General features: G+C 41.1%; 1 protein-coding gene across 9 annotated transcripts in view; it reads left to right on the top strand.

Moving 5' to 3' along the window:
• The window catches only part of Nek1 (NIMA related kinase 1), a 141087-nt gene extending 132850 nt beyond the window's left edge, over positions 1-8237 (top strand). For all 9 annotated transcript variants that reach the window (XM_029480466.2, XM_029480469.2, XM_029480473.2 and 6 more), the window contains 4 exons: positions 1131-1339; positions 1999-2129; positions 2842-2974; positions 7036-8237. In XM_029480466.2, coding sequence (XP_029336326.1) covers positions 1131-1339; positions 1999-2129; positions 2842-2974; positions 7036-7049 — 487 coding nt within the window. In that variant the 3' untranslated portion in view covers positions 7050-8237. The remainder of the gene's footprint in view (positions 1-1130; positions 1340-1998; positions 2130-2841; positions 2975-7035) is intronic.
• The last annotated feature ends 15940 nt before the right edge of the window (positions 8238-24177 follow it).

Here is a 24177-nt window from a genome sequence, read left to right as displayed (position 1 = left end):
TGTAAATTGTCTTCAAGGTCTCATAGAGTGTATTTGGGAGTTGGCTGTAAACTTTGGGAAGTGTCCTCATTAGCCCTATATATTTCTTAGCATTGCATTTCTAGTCTAGGGACTCCTGCCGAGAGGGCCCTGAGCCCTCACTACAAGGCCTCACACATCAGACTCAGGTAACTCCTCGCCTTCATGCATGTGCTCAGAGATAAACTGGGAGTCTTAGAACTGAGTTTCTCGGTTACTGTACAGGTGCCCAAGGACAGAGGCTAGAGATCCATTGATAAGGCCTCTTTTATATTTTCATGTCTCTACCATGAGTTTCATTTGGATAAAATTTAAATAGGATGAAACTCCTTAGTAAGTGTACTACACACATATAAGATTTTTACCTATAAATTTATTCCACATTTTAAATCTCAGAAAATATCATTTATATTCTGACTAATGCCTTGAAAACAAAATTCTCCTGTGAGGATTATGGCCATTGTTTTATTCTTGGGAAAATCTATTTACATATTTTAGAATTCTTTTCAGGAATATACACATAAAGATAAATTTCTCCTGACTATTATATTCACTGTATCATCATCCTGTTAGCCTTAAAAAGCACAAATATTATGCAAGACCTTAAATACATGTCTCTAAAAATTCAAATACATTCCATGGAAATCCTTGCATATAGTACACAGCTAGTATCTACATTAAGATTGTGATAAACTTTCAAAATTGGAAAATGGTTTTTCCAATTTTCCTTTAAACATTTGACTATTAATTCATTTTTTAAAAAACCTATGATAAACATCTCTGCTTTCTTAAATTCCCCAACTACAGGTGGGACACACAGACACAAACCTTTGTTGCAAAGTTTAAGCAGTGACTGAGGTTAATAGCTACATGATTCTCCTCTGCAAATCAGGACCAATTTAAGCAAATCACCTAGTTTATAAATTGCAGAGTATCCCTCACGTACTGTTTTCCTCAGTTGTATTCATCCTCAGTTCCTTAGTTAAAAACTCTATATGCTTGTTTCGGACTTCTTTTTTATCCACAGTTAGTACTTTTAAGTGGGAGAGAATGCACCATTTCAAAATAAGTTAAAGTTTAGGCAGTATTCAGTTTAACTCTTTAAATTTCAGTGTATTTGAAGAAACTGACACAGATTTACAAGAACTTCAGGCCTCAATGGAGCAGCTACTTAGGGAGCAACCAGGTGACGAATACAGTGAGGAGGAAGAGTCTGTCTTAAAAAGCAGCGATGTGGAACAGACAGCAAGAGGGACAGATGCCCCAGACGAGGAGGACAACCCCAGCAGCGAAAGCGCCCTGAACGAGGAATGGCACTCAGGTGTGTGTTCACGGTGGCTCACGCTGCTCATGGCTGAGCGCCCGTTTCTGTCTCTCTGCTCAGAGTTCACGTAGGAGGTGGTTTCCTGGTATCTGATAGGGACATGTCGAGCCTTACAGCTGATGTGTACGTCTGTCTGTCTTGTGCTCACTGTGTGTTCCAGTTCTCAGTTCTTCTGTTAAGTGACTTCTGAAGTGTTTTCTCTCTGTTTTGGCCCCTGTTCCTTGACTTTTTTTTTTTTTTAGTAATAAAGCTAATAATTTAGTTTGGTATGTATGCTTCTTGGCTCATCTGCATCTGCGTCTTTGCATGTTTTGTTCCATGTTTGTCAAGCCTTCATCATAGGTTTGGTTGCTTCATTTCAGAACATCAAAATGTGATTTTTTTTTCCATTTGTTTCCGAACTAACATTCAATAGTGAGGTTTCTGGGAATCTTTCTGTAGTTCCCTGATTTACTACTTATGTCCTTAAGGAGACAATTCTCACACTCAGATTCCTGAGTAAGACAGCTTTACCTGTGCTTTGATGTCCAGATACCCTAGTGAAGACTGCTGTATTGAAGGTAGAAGAATACAGAAACCCAAAGTTCACTTATCATTGATGCTAGTCTAATATTATAAAATTACTTTTATTCATAAAGTACCTTTTTTTTTTTTAGATAATAGTGACGCTGAGACCACTAGTGAATGTGAATATGACAGTGTCTTTAACCATTTAGAGGAACTAAGACTTCACTTGGAGCAAGAAATGGGCTTTGAAAAGTTCTTTGAGGTTTATGAGAAAGTAAAGGTGAGTGAACTTAGACACTGTCTCTGATGTGCTGCTGAAGAGGAGTGACATGTTGGCTGCCTTCATCACTGCATTAGGATCAATGTCGGCACACACACACTGAAGGCTCCACTTAAGTTAGCATTGGCACATTAACTGTTAAAGTTTAATTGCATCATTTCTCCCACTCTTTCTTCCTGCGTCTTCCATATGGGTCCCCTCCCCAATTCACAACCTCCTGTTATTTAACCACTGATGTTAAATAGAAAAGGATAGACACATGTATCATTTGGGGCCATCAATTCCTATGATGGTTTATTCTCTGTATTTTAACTAGGTTTAGCTTTGTGTAATGGTCTCCTGCTAGTGTAAAGATAAGCTTCTGTGTTGAAGGGTGAGATCTACACTTAACTTATAATGGTAAGTACTTAGATGCAGTTAGGAATCAGGCTAGTTTAGGAACGTGGTAGTAGTGGGTTTTCTTCTAAGATCCCTGATGTCACCAGCGGTGTATACTGGGTAGGTTTCTAGTACTAGGCATAGTTTCCCCCGTGTTGAGCAGGCCTGGGGTCTAGTCAGACAGCTATTGGTTACCACTGAGATACAAGTGCCACTATCAGACCTTCCAGCAGCGCTGGCTGTGCTCGTCACTATTATGGTTCCTAGGCTATTATTAATTGCTTCTCTCCTTTAGCAGCTTCCGTATTAACTTACATTTGGTAATTTGGCATAGGCTATTCATGAGGATGAAGATGAAAATATTGAAATTTGTTCAACAATAGTTGAGAATATTTTGGGCAATGAGCATCAGCATCTCTATGCCAAGATTCTGCATTTAGTCATGGCAGATGGAGCCTATCAGGAAGGTAAAGTTTTCTTGTGTCTTCATATTCTAAACAAATGAGAGGAGAAGAAGAAAAAGATGGCAGATGTGTGATGAGACTCTCCCAGCAAATGGGCTTTGATGTGGTCTGTGCTAGAGCCTATCTGATACTTTGAAGCAACTGTCCCTCTGCCCTGTCACATTAAGTCACTGTCCTATAGTTTGTAAGTAATGTTTGAGTGAATGTTTAATGCATTATTTATTTATGTATGCAGGCATTTTGCCTACATGTATGTGTGTGCACTGTGTGTACGTTTCCCACAGAAACCTTATGAGGGCATCAGATCCCCTGGAACTGGTGTTACAGACGGTTCTGAGAACTGAACTCATACTCTGAGCCACTGAGCCATCTCTCCAGCCCTTGAGTAAAAAATCTTAAGTCTCCAATTGAAAGCTTAAGCTCTTTAGAATAATTCTCATCAATGATGTGTCATTAAACTCTTTTGCAGAGGAAGAAAATATAAAATTCTGAGCATGAATTTATTTGTAACATGGTTGGCAAAACTAATACATTTACTTTAAAGATTTAATTTGTAGACCAAAACAGAAGTTTTGAATCTTGATGTTTAATTTTAACAATGCAATTTTTATTAAAATATATTTATATTCCCTCCTGTTAAAAACAACTTAAGATCCCTTTTTAAAATGCATCCAGGTACAAAAATTAAAATAAGTTTTAAAAATATTTCAGAACATAGTATATTAGATAAGCACAAAAGAAGAGATGGAGTAAAATTATGATACCGTTAAGAAGGTCTCCATTGTGAAACCTGTAAAAACTTTACAGTGAAGCAGAAAACCAGACTCGTGCAGTCAGAAACAAAGCAGACTGTTCCTTAGAGGCCAACAGTCTGTGGTGGAAACAGTTCTCCAGATCTGTTTGCTGTCTTGGTTTTGTTCTTGTTTGAGACAAGGTCTTGCTGCACTCGCTAGGATAGCCTCAAGCACACGCACGTCCTGCCTTTCCCTTCACCACCATGCCTAGCCATCTTTCATGTGCCGCCTTAAAGTTCAGACTAATACTGATCCCTTTAAGAAGGGAAAGGGTTTTGTTTTCCTCCCACGTACAACAGAATCAAAAGGTCTATAGATCTTACTACAACTGAAGTGTTACGACTTTGAAAATGCCCTTCAGTTATACTACCATAAAATTTGTGGTTTATTTTCTGAAATGATAAAAGATTACTTGATCATTAAGATGAAAGTCTCTAGTTTAACTGGTATCTGAAACGTTCAGGTTCCTGAGTCTACTGAGATCTTGAACTCCATCTGACCTGTTCTGAGATGAGAAATAGCCTGTAAATTTTGGACTTCATAGGTTACTTCTCACATCATTGTGTAAGCTAACAGCACAAGGCCAGAGAATGACTGTTTCAGGATGTCTGTGGTGAGGTCTAGGCAGTTGTCGTCTCACTCGCCTGGCCCTTCCTCAGGCAGCTCTGCACAAGGCTTCTTCAAATGGAGCTCTCCACAAGGAGTTTGCTCAGGCTGCAGAATTGTTTGTCAAGTATCTGAAAAGCTTTTAGTTTGCCTTGCCCCTTCAGTGGAGAGCTGTAACAGTCAAGTGAGCCACAAGGTAGAATTGGCACAGCTGAGTGGTTTCTAAAGGGCTCCTGGCTTCATAGAAGCCCATTCACTTACAGGGTCACAAGCTAGGCTGGGCCATACAGCCCTCAAGAAGCATGGTCAGCTCTGCTGGGGTAAGCAGTGGAAACAGAAAGGACAGAGCCTGGCTGTAATCTCTTCAGCCTGGGGAGAAAATAGAAAGCAGTTTTAATAACATACTTTAACTTACTACTGAATAAGCTCATGTGAAATACATTATCTGAATAAAAGCTAACACACATAGTCACTGGATTAAGAATAAAGAGAGCCTCCTTGTATGGAGCAGTTGAATCTCTGATCAAGCAGTCTTATGTATAGCTGTGCTTTAAATCCTGTTGAAGAGATAAGTAATCATGCCATGTGTATGATGCTTACACGCTTTTATTCTCTGTGGCAAAATCTGATCCAACTCATTCAAAGTAAAGCTAGTAAGGGGCATACTAGAAACAAGATTCTCTTGAAAGATTGTCTCAAAAGTGAGGTGAAGAGATTGAGGAAAGCATGTGGACATTCACTGGTGGTCTCTGCATATGCACACATAGAAGGTGCACCTGCACACATACCTGCTCTCGTGCATATACCCACACCACAAACAACATTTTAACCTTTAAAGTCATTGCCTAATATCATTTCTGTTTAATTCCACTGGAAATTGTCTGAGTCCCCAAAATGACCAGCTCCCATGATAACTGTTACAGTGCAGGTTTGGTGAGCATTAATAACTATCTCTGTTGGAAAAGTTAACACTGCCTAGCCCTTATATAGCTGCTTTCCAGAGTCAAAAGTCAAATAGAGGTAGTAATTTGTGGGTTACTTAAAACTGTTTCTAGGTGCTCCTTCACAAATGAATGTGTGGCCAATGGAGGATTGGCAGAGGTTACCAAGTCCTCCCACTGAGCAGCAGCAGGCCAAGCATGTGGGTTTTTTTTTCAATGTACCTTCCATTCACATTCATTTTAGATGGAATTTTGTATTGTGTTTATGTAGTGAAATTCTATACAGCTATTCAAATAAATGAACCAAATCTTCAGCTATCAATATACATAAGCCCAGAGACCTAAGTTAAAGTTATGTGATATGACTTATATGACATCTAAAACAATACTGTTTACTTTTACATATGTTTAATAACAGTGAAAAAGTATAAGCAAGAAAAATATACATTAATTTAGTGTCCTTAAAAATGTTCCTAGAAACGGAGAAAAGGTCACCAAAGTGGAAAAGTAGACTGCTTATAATATGGTTTTCTTAAATATCAGAATCAGTAGGAGCAAAAGTTAACCTGTGTTCATGCTAGGTAGGCACATAGTGCTCATTGCTTTCCGGATTATCTGAAGCAATGCATAACTCAAACTGAGTGGATTAAGTTGCATGAAGCAGTGGCATCACTCTATGGGCTGAAACAGAGGGTCCTGCAGGAGAAGACATCCTGTATAGAAGGACACAAAACACTGCAGTAGAGAAGATGAGTGGCGATTGGTAACTAACTCAGGGACTATTTCAGATATTGTCATGACCTGGTGATCAGGTTTGTGGACATGTTAAGCAGGTAGGGAGTGAGTAGAAAGTAGGGGCTGTACAGAGTGTAGTGTTTGACAGGGTGCTTGGGTTTACTCGGGTGCCAGCGTGATAAGCAAATCAATGTGCTTAATTCATTCAGATGTTTTTAAGAATAAACATTCTTGTGGTTTATGTAAATAAGAATAGCTAATGCATTATGTCATGCTCATAAAATGCAATGGTGTGCAGACATTAAAGCCACATGGAATATATACATCATTTGTCCTACAGCATTCTATTGTGAGGTGTTCACCATATAGAGAAGTTGAACACTATAGTGGTACCTGACATACCCACCACAGAGACTCTACCATGAGCATTTATAATCTTGCTTTTCATATCACTGCACGTCTTTTTTTTTTTTTTTTAAGATTTACTTATTATTATACATAAGTACACTGTAGCTGTCTTCAGGCATACCAGAAGAGGGCATCAGATCCCATTACAGATCGTTGTGCGCCACTATGTGGTTGCTGGGATTTGAACTCAGGACCTTCAGAAGAGCAGTCAGTGCTCTTAACCGCTGAGCTGTCTCTCCAGCCCCATCACTGCTCTTCTTTATTTATCTTTCTATTGTGTGTCTTATGTGGAAACCTCATGTCCCAAGCCTGCATCGTGGTCTAATTTTCTTAGTTATTTGTGATCCACAAGGCAATCTGAGGATTTATATGTGCATAGTTGTAACACTAGTTGTCTTTGAAATTTTGTACCTTCATACTTTATAATACTGTCTGGATGTTGTACAATGAATATGTGCTATTATAACAAAATTATATTTAATGCTGAACTAATCTTTAGAAAGGAAAAATGCTTTTTATAAAAAACATAGATAATGCTTGAACTAAAATGAAGTGAATTATTTTTTTCTTTTTTCTACAGATAATGATGAATAATCCTCAGGACATTCTTTAATAGTCAACTGTAAGAACACATTTGAACTTGGCTCATAATACAAGCTTCCTGGGACATAGAGATTATTTATGAGAAATACCAGATTTAAGATGGGCATGCTTATTGCATGAAAAAAATTAAGAAGCGTGATATTCTTCCTCACATTTTATCTACCTTATTTTGTTTAATGGATTCTACAGCTAACTCTCATAGAATGTATGTTTCTTTAAATCACCTCACCAAAGCATTGACTCAACTGAAAATTTATTGTGCAATAAGGAACTACTTTTAGCAACTGTCTTTCTGTGGAAGAGTTGGCTATATCAAAAAAGACCTGCTTTTGGTGTTTCATTTAAATTTCAGCATGAATTCTTTTTCTTTTTCTGTCTAACATTTTTTATCCTGGCTAGCAGTTCACATTAAATAATTCTTGTCAAGGGCTCTATTCAAATATATACATTTAGAAGATGAAATTTTAGCCTTGAAGTTTGTATTCTCGAGTTATTTTCAACCACTGGATCTCTCCCTGAGCTAGCCTGATGAAAACAGGCTGTAGAAGCAATCCTAAAAATCATTGAAAGATTTAATTTTGAAGGAATAGCAAAGTTATATTTCCTGACACTTGAAAGTTCCCTGATTCTTCTGTTTCTCTTTATAGACCAGAAACGCTGTATCTAAAAATCAGGCTATAAATTTAAACCTAGCATATAGCATAAAATTGCCCTTTTGGTTTTTAGCTCCTCGCATACATGTGCCTCCGTGGTCACCTGTGTTAAAAAGGAGAGAGGGCCCTTTTTCTATTGGCACTGTGACAATTTAGTAACTACTATGGGGAAGTGTTTGCCTTTTATTTTCAGGTGAGGATTTAACCAGGTTATTACAATGATGGTCACATAGTTTCAGTTATGTGAACCTATATATAGAAACAGTTATAGTTTCAGAATTTGCCAAGTATACATTGTGTCATTCTCTACAGTCCAGGTGTTCCTAATAAAATAAAAGCAGAAATGTGTGCTTTTTGGTACCAATCAGCCTGATTGGTGTAAGCTGTCATCTGAAACATGGAATCTTACCTTGTAGCACTATTAGTACTGTGTTGACTTTATTATGTATATTATTTCTAACATCCAAAAGTAAATAGCTGATTTTTATATTTTTATTTTGTACTATTAAATTTTTATTATGTACCTAAAGTATATCAGTTGTCCTTATTAACGCTGTTCTCAATATCTCCATCATCTTAAGGCAGACTCAGCATGGCAGGGGTGTGTGCAGGGGAAGAGATTACATCTGGAAGCATGGTGCCAGGCAGTAAATAGGGCGAAACTTGGGCTTTTAAGCAACCCTTCCCTGAAGATATGGTAATCTGCAAAAGACCTTGGCAACCTTAAGGACCTACTAACAGGCCCTGCCTCCCAAGGCCACACCTCCCCACCATCACCCTGCAAGCCACACTTTCAGCACATGGACCCTTGGACACAGACCATCTTCAGCCCAGAACATATACTTAGAAAATATGTGCCAGAAAACAATGAGTCCTGAATGTTGTCTGCGATAATATGAGAGAAAGCAGGTTTATCTTTAAGAACTACACCAGACAAAACACTGATCGGATGGCTTTATAGCACTAAGGAAGACTAACCCTACAACAGTGATGGGCTGGAGACAGGGCTGTAGGTCCACAACTCATAGGAGAACACAGGGTGGGAGTGGAGAGCTCATAGCCAAGAAAATCAGGGGTCTCTAGCATTTCTTGGATATATTGAACTCACAGGTTAAAGTGCAGTTTCTTACATTACACAGTTATAAACAATTCAATAACTTAAGCCTCTACCTTGAACCAGAAGTAAATTCAAAGTATCTAAAGGAAATTATTCTCCTAAATGGCTAATCAATCCAATGTAAACAAAACTGAAGAATCCAAGGGGCATTAATTAAATGATATCAATAATACTGATAAATCTGTAGCTAGATTAAAAAATACTTGATACATAATTTAAAATATCTGGAATGAGGATGACTGACTCTGTATCCGATAGCCATCTAACAGATTAGAAGGAAAAAGAGCAGTTCATGCCCAAACCATTCAAAATATCTTTTTCTTGAACAAAACCTGCCTGTGCTAGGTTACTATAACAGACAGGGGAGTTTTTTACAATAGCATAGTGGCAAGAAGTCCACTGTCGTGGTTTCTAGTGCAGGTTCTCAAGGCAGCTTCCAGGTACAACTTCCTCATGAGGCCGTGAAGGTGAGCTCTCTACTGTGTCGCTAGTTCTGTAGCATCCAGGTCCATTCTTACGACCTCACTGACTCTTGACTGCTCGCTTGGCAGCCCCATGCCCACTAGCTCTTCTTAGTGATTAGGATTGTTCAGTTGAAGAGGAGTCACAAACTTTTAATCCACAGTATTACCCAAGCTCACACAAGAAGCCTTTATCTAATTACTCATAGCCTTACAGCTAATTATGAAAGAAAAATGTAATGTACAGCCTTCCACATTGGAGCCTACCAGATGCATCCCGTGATAACTTCGATCAAGCACTTCTGTATTCTACATAAGCTACTGTAAAATACAGGAATGCAGGGAACATTGTCCACGCTCAGGAGAGCAGAGCACCACGTGTTCCCACAGTGGGCGAAGAACAAGTGAAGGGAGATTGTAATCAAAGACAACTAACGACTCACACTTCCTGAGCAATGATTTAAAACAAAGAAAAGAAAAATTAGCCACTCAAGCTCAACAACAGATCAAATGGATTGTAACCAAGTGGAGTAAATGCTAGGAACACAGGATTGCTTCAACATTTGAGTAATGATGCAAGTCTTTATATCAACAGACCAGAAGGAAAAAGGCCTTGACATGGAAGGGAAGCTCATTTGAGAGAATTAAGGATTGATTCCCATGCATTTTTTGCATACTGGAAACAGAAGGGAAAAACTTCAATCTGATAAAGGCCTCATAAAAACCTAGACCTACAGTTGGTGTGCTTAAAACAATAGTTTCTCCTTAAAGCGGAAAAGAGCATGGTTCTTTCATGCTTGCTTCATTTGAGATCAGAAAACAGACAAATTATAAAGAAAGGAAATATTCACAAATGACATGGTAGGCAAGACATAAAAATGGGGGTGGGGATCTATACAGTGACTGCAAAAACTAAAGAGCTAAGGCCATTGAGCTGGGGTTATAGCTCAGTTCATAGCTTCCCTGGCATGCACAAAGTTCTGGAACCACATAAAAAGTGGGCCTCCTGATCCCAGTGCATAGGAAGTGGATGCAGGAGGATCAAGGTTCAAGGTCATCCTTTAATACATAGCAGGTTTGAGACCAGCCTGGAAGACATAAAAAATCCCGTCTCAAAAAATAAACATCGAAGACACCATTTCTAATAGCACCAAACTGTAACCTCCCCCCACAGCCTGAAGCAGGCTGAGCCAGGCTTGACTGTTGTCCCTAGGAGATCACCTGGGGTGGAGCCTGCCTCCCTGCTTCACTCTATTGTTCAGCCACTGCCGCTGCTGCTACCTGCAGAGGGAGTCGGCCTAGCTGTTCCCGAGCCTATACAAGGTCACCTGCAGCTGGGCGGGGATACATCTGACCCTACACGTGGTGACCTCCAGCTTGGCGGGAATGGGCCTCCCCTCTTCTTTATAAAGCGTGTTCCCAGGCATTAAAGTTGAACCTTGATCAGACTAGTTGTCTTGGTTCCATCTTTTTCTCGTTGCCTAGTTTCCCTCTTTCAGTTTCAAGATGCCTTCCAGGCTCAAATCCGCCAGCCTCAACACCAAAAATTATAAAATACTTAGTAACAAATTTGACAAACTGTATAAAGGCTGTATACTGGCAGTTATAAAACACTGTTCAGAGAAATTAGTATAAACCTGTTTGTGAATCAAATGATACAATATTGTTTACGAGAAAACCACAACAAATATCTTGGGCTTAAAATATTTTTAAACATTTAAAGGTACAAACTATAAAAGAAAAGTAAAGTTGACCCCATTAAAATCATATCCATACTTTCCCAAAGATTCTGTACCAGAAGTGAAAAGTCCAGCCATAGATGCTTGCTAAATGTGTATCTGACAAGGATACCATATATAATGAAGAAAGAATATATAACTAAGATGACCTAATTTGAAAATTGGAAAATTATACATTGAAAGACTGAGAAGAAATTCATGAAAGGATTCATAGTTCAATAAGAGAATTAGATGGAACCTAACTGCCCCAAAGGCCCGTATTACTGAAGGCTTGGTCTCCAGGCTGGCATACTTCTTGCAGGTGGTGGAGGCTTTAGAAGGTTGGTCCTAGTAGGAGGAAGTTAGGTTGTAGATGTCATGCCCTTGAAGGAGTTACTGAATTCTCTATCCATTGCAAGGGCTTCAAGACCTCCTCAATACATGCAGAGACTGTAGATAGTCCTCCTGGACAGTATAATATATAGGCTACTTTTTTCTATTTGTGTTTATGATAAAATTTAGCTGATAAATGTCTCAGTTACTTTCTCATTGCTGTGATAAAAATACCCCGGAAAAAAAGCAACATACAGAACAATTTGGCTTACAGTTCCAGGGGGACACAATCCATCAGAGCAGGTAAGGCATGGTGGCAGGATGCTGGCTCCTCACATTGCGTTCACACTCAGAAAGTCACACACATACAAGGAGTATGGGCTATAAAACCCCAAGACCCACCGTCTGTGACTCACTTCCGACAGCATGGACACCTCCTAAAGATTCTACAACCTCCTCAGAACGTACCACTGTCTGAGGATGTGATCAAACACATGAGCCTATGGCAGACATCTCACATTCAAACCACAGCAATAAATTAGCCTCCTAAGAAATTAACAGTAATGACACACTGTAATGACTAAAGATGTAAGAATGTGCTCTTCCCCATGAGGTAGTAGTGTACTCAGTACTGTACTTAGTACTTTTTAATGACATGAAATGGTATAAAATGCAGTTAAATGGGTGAAGTAACACTGTGACACAGCATCAGGCTGCCACTGGCTTTGTGACAGTGTTTCAGAAGAGAGACCTCTCTGCTTTTGGTAATCCTGGACCATGGAGCCATAATGTCAGTGGTTGCACATTAGCAACACATGGTTGCAGTTGTCTGTAGTGTCATGCCTGCTGTTGTGATGAAACACCATAACAAATGACTTAAAGGCAAAGACTTTATTTTGGCTCATAGTTCTAGAGGTAGATATTATCCATAACGACAGGGAAGGCATAGTGGCCAGATCTTTTAGCCAACTCAATCATAATGCATTGGTCCTCTGGAATCAGAACAGTAAGTGGGGCTAGGCTATAAAGTCCTGAAATCCCACTCCCAGTGGCATGCTCTTTTGGATTAAAAGTAATATCCCGCGTCTGGTCTGCTACAGGGGCCACAGGGCTAGGGCCGCTTGTGGAGGTGGAAGTTTGACTGTGTGCACCCCAGCCAAGCATCAGGCTGTGAGAAGACTAAGGACCCCCGCTCCGCGCTTGGGGAGGCTCAGTCTGAGGTCCCCAAGGACTTGCGGGAATTGGTTTGGTGTTCCCGCCTGCACAGAGGCCTAGAACAACAGGTTCTCAGATTCTTGGGCACCGCACACTGCTAGATGCCCTGGAAGAGCTGAGAACAAAGTGTGGGCCTGCCGGTGGCTCTGGCCTGGGGCCAAAGGGAAAAGGGCAGGAGGAGAAAGCTCCAGCTGGTTCCTGTCTGGAAGAGAGGTGGCTTGGCTGAAAATGCAGAGACCTCCTGCATGAGATTAGGCTCAGCTCTTTAGAGGAAAACCTAGTCCATTGCTCCCTGCACAGTGGATCCCAATGAGAAGAGGCAACCCATGGTTTTAAGACGTTTATTATCATGGTGGGAAGGGGAGCTAAGAGGGTGGTAGAGACAGAGACAGGCAGAGAGAGGGAGAGAGTAGAGACGTAGAGGCCAGCCATGGTCACGTGGAGAGAGGGGAGAAAGGAATGTGGAGGGGGGGGGAGCAAGAGGGCAAGAAAGGGGGCAAACAGCCCCTTTTATAGTGGGCCAGGCCTACCTGGCTGTTGCCAGGTAACTGGGGAGGAACATACATACCTGACTGTTGCTAGGTAACTGGGGTTGGAGTCCAAACAGAATACCAGGGCTTTGGGGCATTACCCCACGTGACTGATGGTCACAGAATTATGGAGCTGGGGCCCCATGTCAGGAGCCTAGTGTCTGAGAGAGTGGCAAACTTCCTTCTATTCCTTGCAGAGTTATCTGCTGGGTCTCCCAGGTCACAACCTAGCTCAACCAGAGAACAGGCTGCCTTTCATGGACTCACATGCTCCGTCCTGCAAGGTTCCACCTTTTCAAAGGTCTGAACATAACCTTTCCAAACAGCAGTATCAGCTAGAAATGTGTGCTCAAACACATGAGCCTATGAGAGATACAGCACATTCAAACCATAACAGCAGTTAATTCAGAGACACAAAACTGGTCAAACTTCGAAGAATATATCACTGTTGAATGCTCAGTCCTATAAAGGATATCTGAATAACCTCTTCCAAGGCTGAGGGACTATCCAGAAAGGGAGCAGAAAGAATGTAGGACCTGGAGTAAGGAGTGGAGTGTGGTAGAATACAGTCTTCTAGGCATGGCATGGCCCTTGCACTCTTGAACTCATAGCGGCTGTGACAACTTGCACAAGACTCAGCCCGTCAACACTCAACCATGAGCAAGGAGGGGCCCATTGAGTCCTACTCTCTTGGAAGATCTATAGTCAGGAGGTGATAGTTGCTGGAGAAAGACATTTTCTTCAGCTGGGTAGGCACTGATAAGCTGTCTATGCTCCTGGAAATAACTCCTTACACAAATTCCTGTAAGCAAAACTCTCTCTCTCTCTCTCTCTCTCTCTCTCTCTCTCACACACACACACACACACACACACACACACACACACACACCATGAAAGTAGAGGTACTAGTATTTTGGGAAGAAAGATCGGCAGCATTGGTGGGGAGCACTAGAAAGGAATGACAATGATCAAAATATACACATATAGAAAATATGCATAATTAATACATGCTAATAAAATATATTTTAAATTTTTTCACCCCATTTCCATAGCAAATATATATAGGTTGGGAGGCGCATTGTCTATCCATAATGGATTTCTTAGTTTCAACCCTCCCTCTTCCAACTTCTGGATGAATCATTGGAATCACTCCATAAGCAGGACGGATATCACCCACACTTTCTGGATATGTTGCCAAAACAGGGAATTTTCTATCTTGTTTATAGATTAGGCACGGCTCTGTCACGTGCTATGCAGCATCGCCACATAGTATGGGAGTTAATCTGCACTTCCTCTATTATTGGGCCATTGCCGCCTCTGCATTTATGTGCATGGAGATTTCAATTGGCATCATCTTCCCAAACCAGTCGTCTCATGGTTAAACTAACATGAGGTTATATCCTTCCTTTCTCTCTTTCTTCATTCCTTTCTTCCTTTCTTCCTTCCTTTCTTTCTTTCTTTCTTTCTTTCTTTCTTTCTTTCTTTCTTTCTTTCCTTCCTTCCTTCCTTCCTTCCTTCCTCCCTCCCTCCCTCCCTCCCTCCCTCCCTTCTTTCCTTTCTTTCTTTCTTTCTTTCTTTCTTTCTTTCTTTCTTTCTTTCTTTCTTTCTTTCTTTTAACTCTGCTGTAATACGGTAGCAGCTTATTTGTCAGAAGATGGAGCCTCTCCCGTTACTGGCAGGTAGTGACGGTTAATGTTGCAACCTCACAGGCGCTATCTAGAATCACCAGAGACCGCCTTGGGGGGATTTCCTGAGTAATTTTCTAGATTAACTGATATGGAAAACGCAACTCTTAAGTACTAGACTAAATGTGGTGGTTTGAATGAGAATGGCCACCAGAGGCTCCTGGAGCTGAATACTGGGTCCCCAGTTGGTAGAACTGTTAGGAAGGGTTAGGATACATGGCCTTGTAAGAGGAGGTGTGGGCTTGGAGGTTTCAAAGCCCATGCCATCCCAAGCTGACTGACACTCTGCCCTGTGGTTGTCCTCTCAACATGTAAGATCTCAACCACTGCCATGACTGCCTACGAGCTTCCCTGTTCCCCGTCATGATGTCCGTGGGTTCACCCTCTGAACCTGTAAGGCCAATAAACTCTCCCTTCTATAAGTTGCCTGGGTCATAGTAAGAGAATAGAAAAGTAACTAAAACACTGAATGAAAGAAAGCTAAATAAGGAAGAAATCAGGCTGAGCAGCCGCATTAACCCTCTGCTTCCTGACCGTGACTCAGTAGCTGTCACTGCTTTCATTTGCCTTCCGTGCACTACCATGAAAGATGTGTACCTGCCAATTGTGGGCAAGTGATCTCTTCCTTTCTTTTTATTCTTTTTATTGTGTGGAAACCTTTATTTAGAATATGTTCTCCCCATTCCTAGCTTATTTCTTTAGATTTCTTTTTTTAAACTTTCATTCTTCTCTCATGCAACACATCCCGACTGCTTCTGAAAGGTTGCTTAACTTGCTTTGTCATTTGGCCACAGTAGTAAGCTAGGTAACTAATACACACTGTAGAGCTATAGGGTTTTTTTCCAGTTGTTTTCACACAAGACTAGATGACCTTTCTGGCTCTCGTTGAATTCACCACACAATTGCACATCTACCTGGAATTCTTCCGTGAGAACTTTCGGCATCTGCAGCTGTTTTGAGCTCTGCATCACTATTATTAGCTATTGTCACCTCCTTGTGCTGTAGAATGCTGAGGTTTATTTTTCCTATTTAACTGTAACTTTGTGCTTATTAACCAACGTCTCCCCATCTCACCACCCACTTGCCTTCCCACTCCCCATCGGTGTCTCCAACACTTTTAACATTCTTCAGCCCAAACGTGTGTCTAATTTTGTACAACTGTCCCTTGCAGTGAGATCGTTTCTATCTCTCATTTTGAGGTATTCCTTGTTTTAGCAAGTCTTTGTATTTTCTAATGCTAGGACAAAGCACTCCATCCATAAAAGCATGCTTTCTCTTCATGCTTTTCACTCAAAAAATGTAATGCCTTTTACATCATAACCAACCACTTAGCTTACAAGCACTGTGGCCATAATATTGGTGTCTCAGTTCACTTGTCTAGAATGTGTGAGGCCCTAGGTTCAGGAATCAATTAAATTAATTAATTAAAGGAAGTTCTTCCAGGCATTCTCTTTCCACAATCAAATTCTCTACTCTTGTGGGGAAGTATAAAAGTAATTGTAAAGACAAACATTTCAATACAGTGAAGTCAGTTTGATAGCCTAGACAACTACCAAGTGACTAATGGACAGGTAGCATACAGAGAGGATAAGAGGTGCCAAAGGACGAGTCACATCCTGGGAAGGACAAAGCGGGACGTAATAGGTTTTGTCATGCTGTTCAGAATGATATGAAATTTTAAACAGAGTATTTACTTTGGGAATTTTCTGTGTAATATTTTCAGGCCTTGGCTGACCATAAATAACTAAAACCAGAGGTCAGGAATAAAAGAGCTTAATATACCTTGTCATTATTCATTAGTGAGATTCAAATGAAAAGTACAGTGTCGCATTTACATATTATTCATAGTATAGCTTCTTTGAAGAAATTTGTTACATTTTATTTAAACTTGCAGAGATCAGAGGCAGCTGCCTCAGAGTCCCTGGGGAGGCCAGGACATCAGAGGACAGCTCACAGGAGTGAGAGCATCCCTCTCGTCATGTGGCTCTCAGGAATCCTAGGGAACTCAGGTCATTAGGCTTGGAGGGCCTTTACCCACTGAGCCATCTCACTAGCGCTAAACTATGAGAATTTTCTTACTTAATACTCTTGGAACCTGTACTCTCCACACTGGTCTTACAAAGAATATATTATGAAGCAATAAAGAAGCCATTGAAATTAATGAAAAGGAGAGAGAAGAAGCCAAGAGAAGTGATGAGAGAATGAAGGGAGATCAAATCCAGAAACTGGGCTGAAGAGACAGCTCTGCAGGAAAGTGTGCTTGCTGCTTTTGCCTAGGACCCATGTTCAGTTTCAGCACCCACACTGGGCAGTGGACAACAGCCTGAAAACCTAGTTTTCTGGGAATCCACCCTCTCACCCATGTGCACACACATATATACACACACACACACAGAGAGAGACACATACACACAGATACACACTTTAAAATAAAATAATAAAAATAATGAAATAAATCTTAAAGAGTGGGGGAATACAATTGTGAATATCCAAAGTACTCTTGAGGGAAAAAAGCAGTGGGGAATATATTGTAATACATGACTTCAAACAATACTACAGACTCATACTGGCAAACACTGTACATTACTACCACAAGAACAAACATAAAGGAATGGCTATCCACATGTGTAATTCTAACATTCACCCCGAATGAAGCTCAGCTCAATAGCTCAGCAAATAATAGCAAGAATTAAGATGGAGAATTGCATTAGATTTGAAAGCTTCTGTACAGCCAAGAAAACAATTACCAGACTAAAAAGACAACTGACAAAATGGGAGAAAATCTTTGCCAGATATTCATCCAACAGAGGATTAATCTCCAGGATATATAAAGAGCTCAAAGGCTTAAATAACAAGGAAAAAAAGATAGCCAGTAAATGGGAAGATGAACACTTTCCTAATGAAGTACAAATAGCCATAAAAACATACTCAATATCTGTAGCTATTGGGAAAATACACTGAGATCCTGTTTCATTGCATTTACAATGATTATCATCTAGAAAACAAAACAAAACCCAGCATATGTTGGCAAGGATGTAGACTGAACAAACCCCTATATATTCTTGAGAGTGGTGTAAATTAGACCAACTAATGAGGACATCAGTACGGGAAGTTCCTCAACATGTAAACAGAACTTCTATGAGTCACTCCTGAATTGATACTCAAAACAACTAATGTTGCTATGCCCTAGGAAAACCTACACAGCCATGTTTGTCCCTAAAACCTTTCACAGTAGTCCAGTTGTGGAACATCTATCAGCTGATGAACAGATAAGGAAAATGCAAATAATACATACTGAAGTTTTAGCCACAATGAAGAGTGAAATTGAATTGTTTGAAGGAATTTGGGTGGAACTGCAGATCATAATATGAAACAACAAAAAAATGAAGACAAATAATAGGTTGTCATCCCACACATGGGGCCAGGAGAAGGACAGGAAAGCTAAACAGAGGCCACTAGGCCTGTGGAAAGAGAAGAGAGATAAGAAAGAGTAGCAAACAGGATAAATATGACCAAGGCACATTCTATGCATGCTGTCATGAAAGCCTTCAGTTTGCAATGATCAAATGCTAATCAACTATTTAAGCTCCAAAGAAACAGAATTATGATAACAAGCTAAGTCAGAGTCATTGCTTTGGTAATAGCTAGACAGTAAAATCTCTAAATGGAATCTGTCAACTAAATGTCCCACCTTGGAAGGATTACCAAATATCTGCCTAGAACCCTAGGAATTTCCTGTCTGTTGAATTAACTGTGTGTGTGTGTGTGTGTGTGTGTGTGTGTGTGTGTGTGTGTGTGTGTGAGATTAATGTGTCCAGAGCTGCTACTGGGGCAAACACTCAGGACATTTTGTGAGTACAGGTATGAGAAGTTTCTCCTTTGAGTGGGGGGAGATGGAAAATCGGGGAGGGAGGTGGAGGGAGGTGCCACCTACCCAACTGGGTTCCTAAAGACAGATATGGACAAAGATTTACATGAAAGAGGTTATGAAGAAAGTGCCCAGCTGAGGAAGACGGGTTAGGATGACAACAGACGCAGGCTAAGCTCAATGTTTAGGGAAGGGTAGTTTTTCAATCTGGCCTCCAGGGACCTCTGTCAAATCAACACAGTCATGGCAAGTGGTTGTGGCATCCATACCCCAAGATTTGTCAGGGGTTGGTGAGTTTCCAGCTCTAGAACATCAGTTTCCACTGACTCAAGCTAGCTGATCAAAGGAGACAGAAGCCTAGTAAATGAAATGGCTGGGCAGGGAGACACAGACAAGGGGACCCAGGGAGGAAGAAGGATTGAGAACAGCCATTGCAGGGGAAAGGAGTAAGGACCAGGCCTGAGAGGTGCAGAAGAGAGAGCATACCAATCATGTAAGAGCCTGAGAAGAGCAACCCCAGCCCCTCCCCCAGTTGGATCTGGGGCAGCAAAGATGAAATACAGATTCTAGTAAGCAATAACTCAGGAATATCAGAAGGGAGTGTTAGCCACATGTAGGTTTGGGAGTGGCCTTGCCATTGAGCTGTTTGAGGCATATGAAAATATAAGGCTCTGTGTGTGTGTGTGTGTGTGTGTGTGTGTTTATGCCTTTCATTCAGGACCTCAGAACTTTGGGGTGGGTAGCGAGGTGCAGCCCTCCACCAGGTCGGTATGAGAGGTTAATTGACTTCTCCATCACTTTCCACTTTACAATTTGAGACATGGTCTCTCACTGATCCTGAAGCTCACTGATTTGCTAGACTGGCTGCCCAGGGAGGTCCAGGGATCTGTCTGTTTCTGTCCCCTCCCCTGAATGCTGTGGATGCACAGGCACAATGCCATGCTTGGCTGTTTTAAATGGGTGCTGGGAAGTCAACTCCAGGTCCTCGTGCACACTTTGTCAACGGAACGAAAGGAACATCACTTACAGTGAATGAATCCCCTTAGCATACGTGAACAGCATACTAAAAACTGACTTTGATCTTTTGGCGTTAGGCATTTTTAAAGAATAATGTCAGCCAGGCCTGATGGTGCATATCTTTTCAGGAGGCAAAAGTAAAAGGATCTCTGTGAGTTTAAGGTCCATTAGGGATACATGGTGAGAGCCTGTCTCAAAAACATCAAACAAAAAATAACATCAAGTGACTAACGGTATAAATGATATATGTAGACAAGGTATAAAGATTATTGATGCTCTAGAAAGATGCCTGACGGTTGGCACGTTATGGTTTCCATAGTTTACATCTATCTTGGGTTGTATTGCTGTGAAGAGACACCATGACCATCATAGCTCTTATAAAGGAAAACATTTAATTGGATCTGACTTACAGTTTCAGAGGTTCAGTCCATTATCATGGTGGCAGGCAGACATGATGCTGGAGGAGCTGAGAGTTCTACCTGCTGATCCGCATGCAACAGAACAAGACTGTGTACCACACAGGTGTAGCTTGATCATAGGAGACCTCAAAGCCCTCCCCCACAGTGACACACTTCCTCCAACAAGGCTATGCCTATTCTAATAAGGCCACACCTCCTAATGTGCCACTCTCTATGAGCCAAGACGTCAAAGACATGAGTCTATGGAGGCCATACCTATTCAAAGCATTACAGCATTCCACCTTGACTACATTACAGCATTCCACCTTGACGTGTGGCTACTTTGAACTTCCACATTCACATTGTTCTCCTGCAATTCCAAGAGAGTGCTAATTCCTCCTTTTTCAGTGAGCCCCTCAATGATGTATCCAGACTGTAAATATTACAGTTCTTACATTTCATAAGTAGGTTTCTATTTACAGTTTTATTTTTTATTTATTTTTACTTCTATGTACTTTTTTTTGGGGGGGGGACAGGCAGTGTGTGTGTGTGTGTGTGTGTGTGTGTGTGTGTGTGTGTGTGACATACAGGTGCCAGCAGAGGCCATCCCTTGGAACTGGAATGACAGGCTGCTGGGTACTGCCTAGATAGGAGGGCAATAGCAGCAAATACTCTCCTCATGCCCTAAGAAGGCTTTGATCTGATGTTTCTCCCCTAATGGCTTAGTGAAGTTAGTCCACAGACCATCTCACCCAGCACTGCATTTCCAGCATCGGGCCCAGTGCCTGAGTGATGCTATGTATTTGATCAATGTTCATTAGCTAGATAAATTAAGAAATCTTTAGAGCCTTGGAAATTCTGGAAAAGAAAATGTGTCTTGAATATAAAGTTTGTATCTTTTATTAATTAGGCAAAAACAATAAAACTGATAGATTCTCCCCAACATGCCAATAAAAGTTACTGAGCCTCATCAGATAACTTTTTCATTTGGCACAGAAAGTTTCTCAACACCACCACCGCCACCCTCAAATAGAAACTTAAAGCTTTGGTTAAGAAAAAAAAAAAGGCTTTCTTGATTGAGAGCACTTGATTAGAATGAGCTTATTAATGAAAAGCAATACTATTTTCATAAGGACCAAGCCCCCTTTATCTTACCCTGGCTTCAGTTCATGCTTCAGCAAACTGTGCCTCTTGGCAGACACAGTTCCTTGCACTGCCAAATGCAGCATCCATCCGTGACTCTGGTGATGCCCTTCCTGACTTCCTGACGTCACTAGAAAAGAGCTCATCATCAAATCAGCAGCATCAACTGGTCTCCAGACCTGCTTTCCAGCCTGGGAAGTCAGACTTTTACAAGAGAATTGGGCTCCTCCTCCTCCTCCTCCTCCCTTCCTCCCTCCCTCCTCCCTCCTCCTTCTTTCCTTGGAAACACAAGAAGTGCTTCTTAGAACAACGTCATTAAATAACCGATTAAAAATGGCCCACAAAGCAGGAGTGGTGACAGCCAGCTGCTTTTCTCTACATTGGACATGGAAGCCTTCTCAGAGTTAAGCTACTTCCTTGTGTCTCATTTCCTCACAAGATGACTGACCGTCTTCCACATAATACATCTTTCGTCATCACACCCAAATCAAGCCTGTCTTCTAGGCCCCTCTGGTCACATTACCAAAGCTTTTCTCTGATTAGTCACAGCTTTTACTCTGACCCCAAATAGGGTCCCACTCACAATATCAAGGAGTCTTCTATAGCCTGTTTTCTTTCCTGATTTTATTATTAGTATGACTAGAAGAGAGACAGAGGCAGAAGCAGAGACAGAGACAGAGACAGAGATAGAGCAGAGACAGAGAGACAGAGACAGATGGAGAGAGAGAAAAGGGAGAGGAGTTTCTGGAGACTCACACAGCTGAACATCGTTCCAGCATGGAGCCCCGTCCACAGCCCTCCTGCCCTGTTTGTTGCTTATGACAATCATGCTTCTATTCTCTAGTGAGTTTGGAATGCCATCTGTATCCATGTAGATCTGTCAAGGATCAGCCTTTTTTAAGTTTCACCCAAGAGAGCAAGTCTGTATGTAGAAAGTATGTAGATTTCATGCCCTGTTGCAAACACAAGGTGAGGTGGTGGTTGGAGCAGATGAAGGGCCCCCAAATTGCAACATCAATGTTTTAGGTCATATGCATTTCTCCATCTATTTGCCTGGGAATGGTTTTCCAATGGAGAGCTGATTGTAGCTTTGGAGACTTAAAGTTTAAAAATGAATCGATGAATTCATTATTTTAATCAAAGGTCATGACAAAATACAATGTAGTCTTTAAAATAAATTAAGAAAACACAGGATGAAGGCTTAAGTTGTAAGCAGGGAAAATTGTAACAGAATGGTCACATTTGTTGGAAATATATGCTTACCTAATCAAAACTACGCCAAGAGAAACACATCCAGCTGTTGGGCAACAGACTATACTTAAATCTGTCAGTCTAGGAGCTGTTGAAGTGCTAGGAAGAGAATAGGATGCTGTGTGTGCCAGTGTGTGCATGCATGCATTAGGGTGTGTGTGTGTGTGTGTCTTAGGGTTTTACTGCTGTGAACAGACACCATGACCAAGGCAACTCTTATAAGGACAACATTTAATTGGGGCTGGTTTACAGGTTCAGAGGTTCAGTCCATTATCATCAAGGTAAAACATGACAGCGTCCAGGCAGGCATGGTGCAGGAGGAGCTGGGAGATCTACATCTCCATCTGAAGGGCTCTATGAGAAAACTGGCTTCCAGGGAGCTAGGACAAGGGTTTTAAACTCCACTCTCACAAACTTTCTTCAACAAGTCCATACCTACTCCAACAAGGCCACACCTCCTAATAGTGCTACTTCCTGGGCCAAGCACATACAAACCACCACTAGTGTGTTTGGTTGGAAAGTAAAATAGATTTACTTAAAGAATCTGGAGGATGGCTCACAAAAATTAAGTCTCCAGGACTGAGACTTGAGAGATTTTCAGAAAGTCTCCCCAGCAGCTTTAACTGGGGTCTAAACCACTGCAAAGAACCATGGTTGGGCTAGTGCTGCTGTGCTGAACTGTGGCTGTGTCTGGTCTCCTCCCATCTTCTAGTAGCTATGGAGAAGCTGCCTTGCTGCTCTTGAAAGTAGACATTAGCTGTGCTGAGACCAACACCAGATTCTTCACAGTCCCTTCCTTCATATTACTGCTCACAGTTCAGTGAGTTTGTCTCTAATTTGCTGTCCTGATATCCTGTGGTCATCCTCTTGAGACAAGGTGTTGAGTGAAAAAAACCAAGACTTTTCCTGGGAGATGCAATACACATATCTACTCATTCCAGATAGGGAGCACACAATAAATCAGATTACAACCACCAAAGTCCAACTTGATGAACCACGAGTTTTATTGGGGTTACTTAAAGGAGTGTGGATGAGGGGTTACTTACAGCAGCAGAAATGGCTCAAAGATGGCTGCATCACCAAAGCCCACCCAGCATGGGCTACAGCACAGAAAAGCTGGGAAACTGCAGCACACTGCACAGTCTGCAGGCAGTTGAACAGGTTTGATGTGGCTGGTTTCTACTTCTTCCATGCAGCTGGTCTGGTCTTTGAGTCTTTGCAATTCAGCTTCATTTCATCTTGGAGGGACTCAGCTTTTATTGCCTACTCTTCCAGGAAGGGGCCTAGTGAATTTGGTCAGTTTCAGGGACTTCCTGAAGCTGTTGTGAGTTGTTTACCTTGCTACTTAAGGCCTTTCCCTGCAAGGTGTAAATGCTCCAATCTTGAAGAAAACTGTTATGCAACACAAGAATAACTGAAAAGAATGAGTGTGTATGACATCATGCCATCTTTTTTGTGATCTAATCTTTTCATCCTTTTATAAGCAAAAGAAGGCCTCTGTGCTTTTCAATACTCACCAGCAGAGAATTCCTAATCACAGTAAGATGTTTCAGTCAGATTCTGGACTCTCTTTCTTTCCTATGAATATATATATTTCTATATAATATATGATATTATATAATACATAACATATAATAATATTACAGTATATTTTATTACATAATAAATAATAAAATAATATAATATATTCTGATATATATTTCCCTTAGAGATAGGTCTCATACATGTGG

Source organism: Mus caroli, unplaced genomic scaffold (assembly GCF_978045245.1).
Source record: "Mus caroli unplaced genomic scaffold, Mus_caroli_1 scaffold_10, whole genome shotgun sequence".
Taxonomy (NCBI): Eukaryota; Metazoa; Chordata; class Mammalia; order Rodentia; family Muridae; genus Mus; species Mus caroli.
The sequence above is the reverse complement of the archived record's forward strand: the minus strand, read 5'-3'. Positions and strand labels throughout refer to the sequence as shown.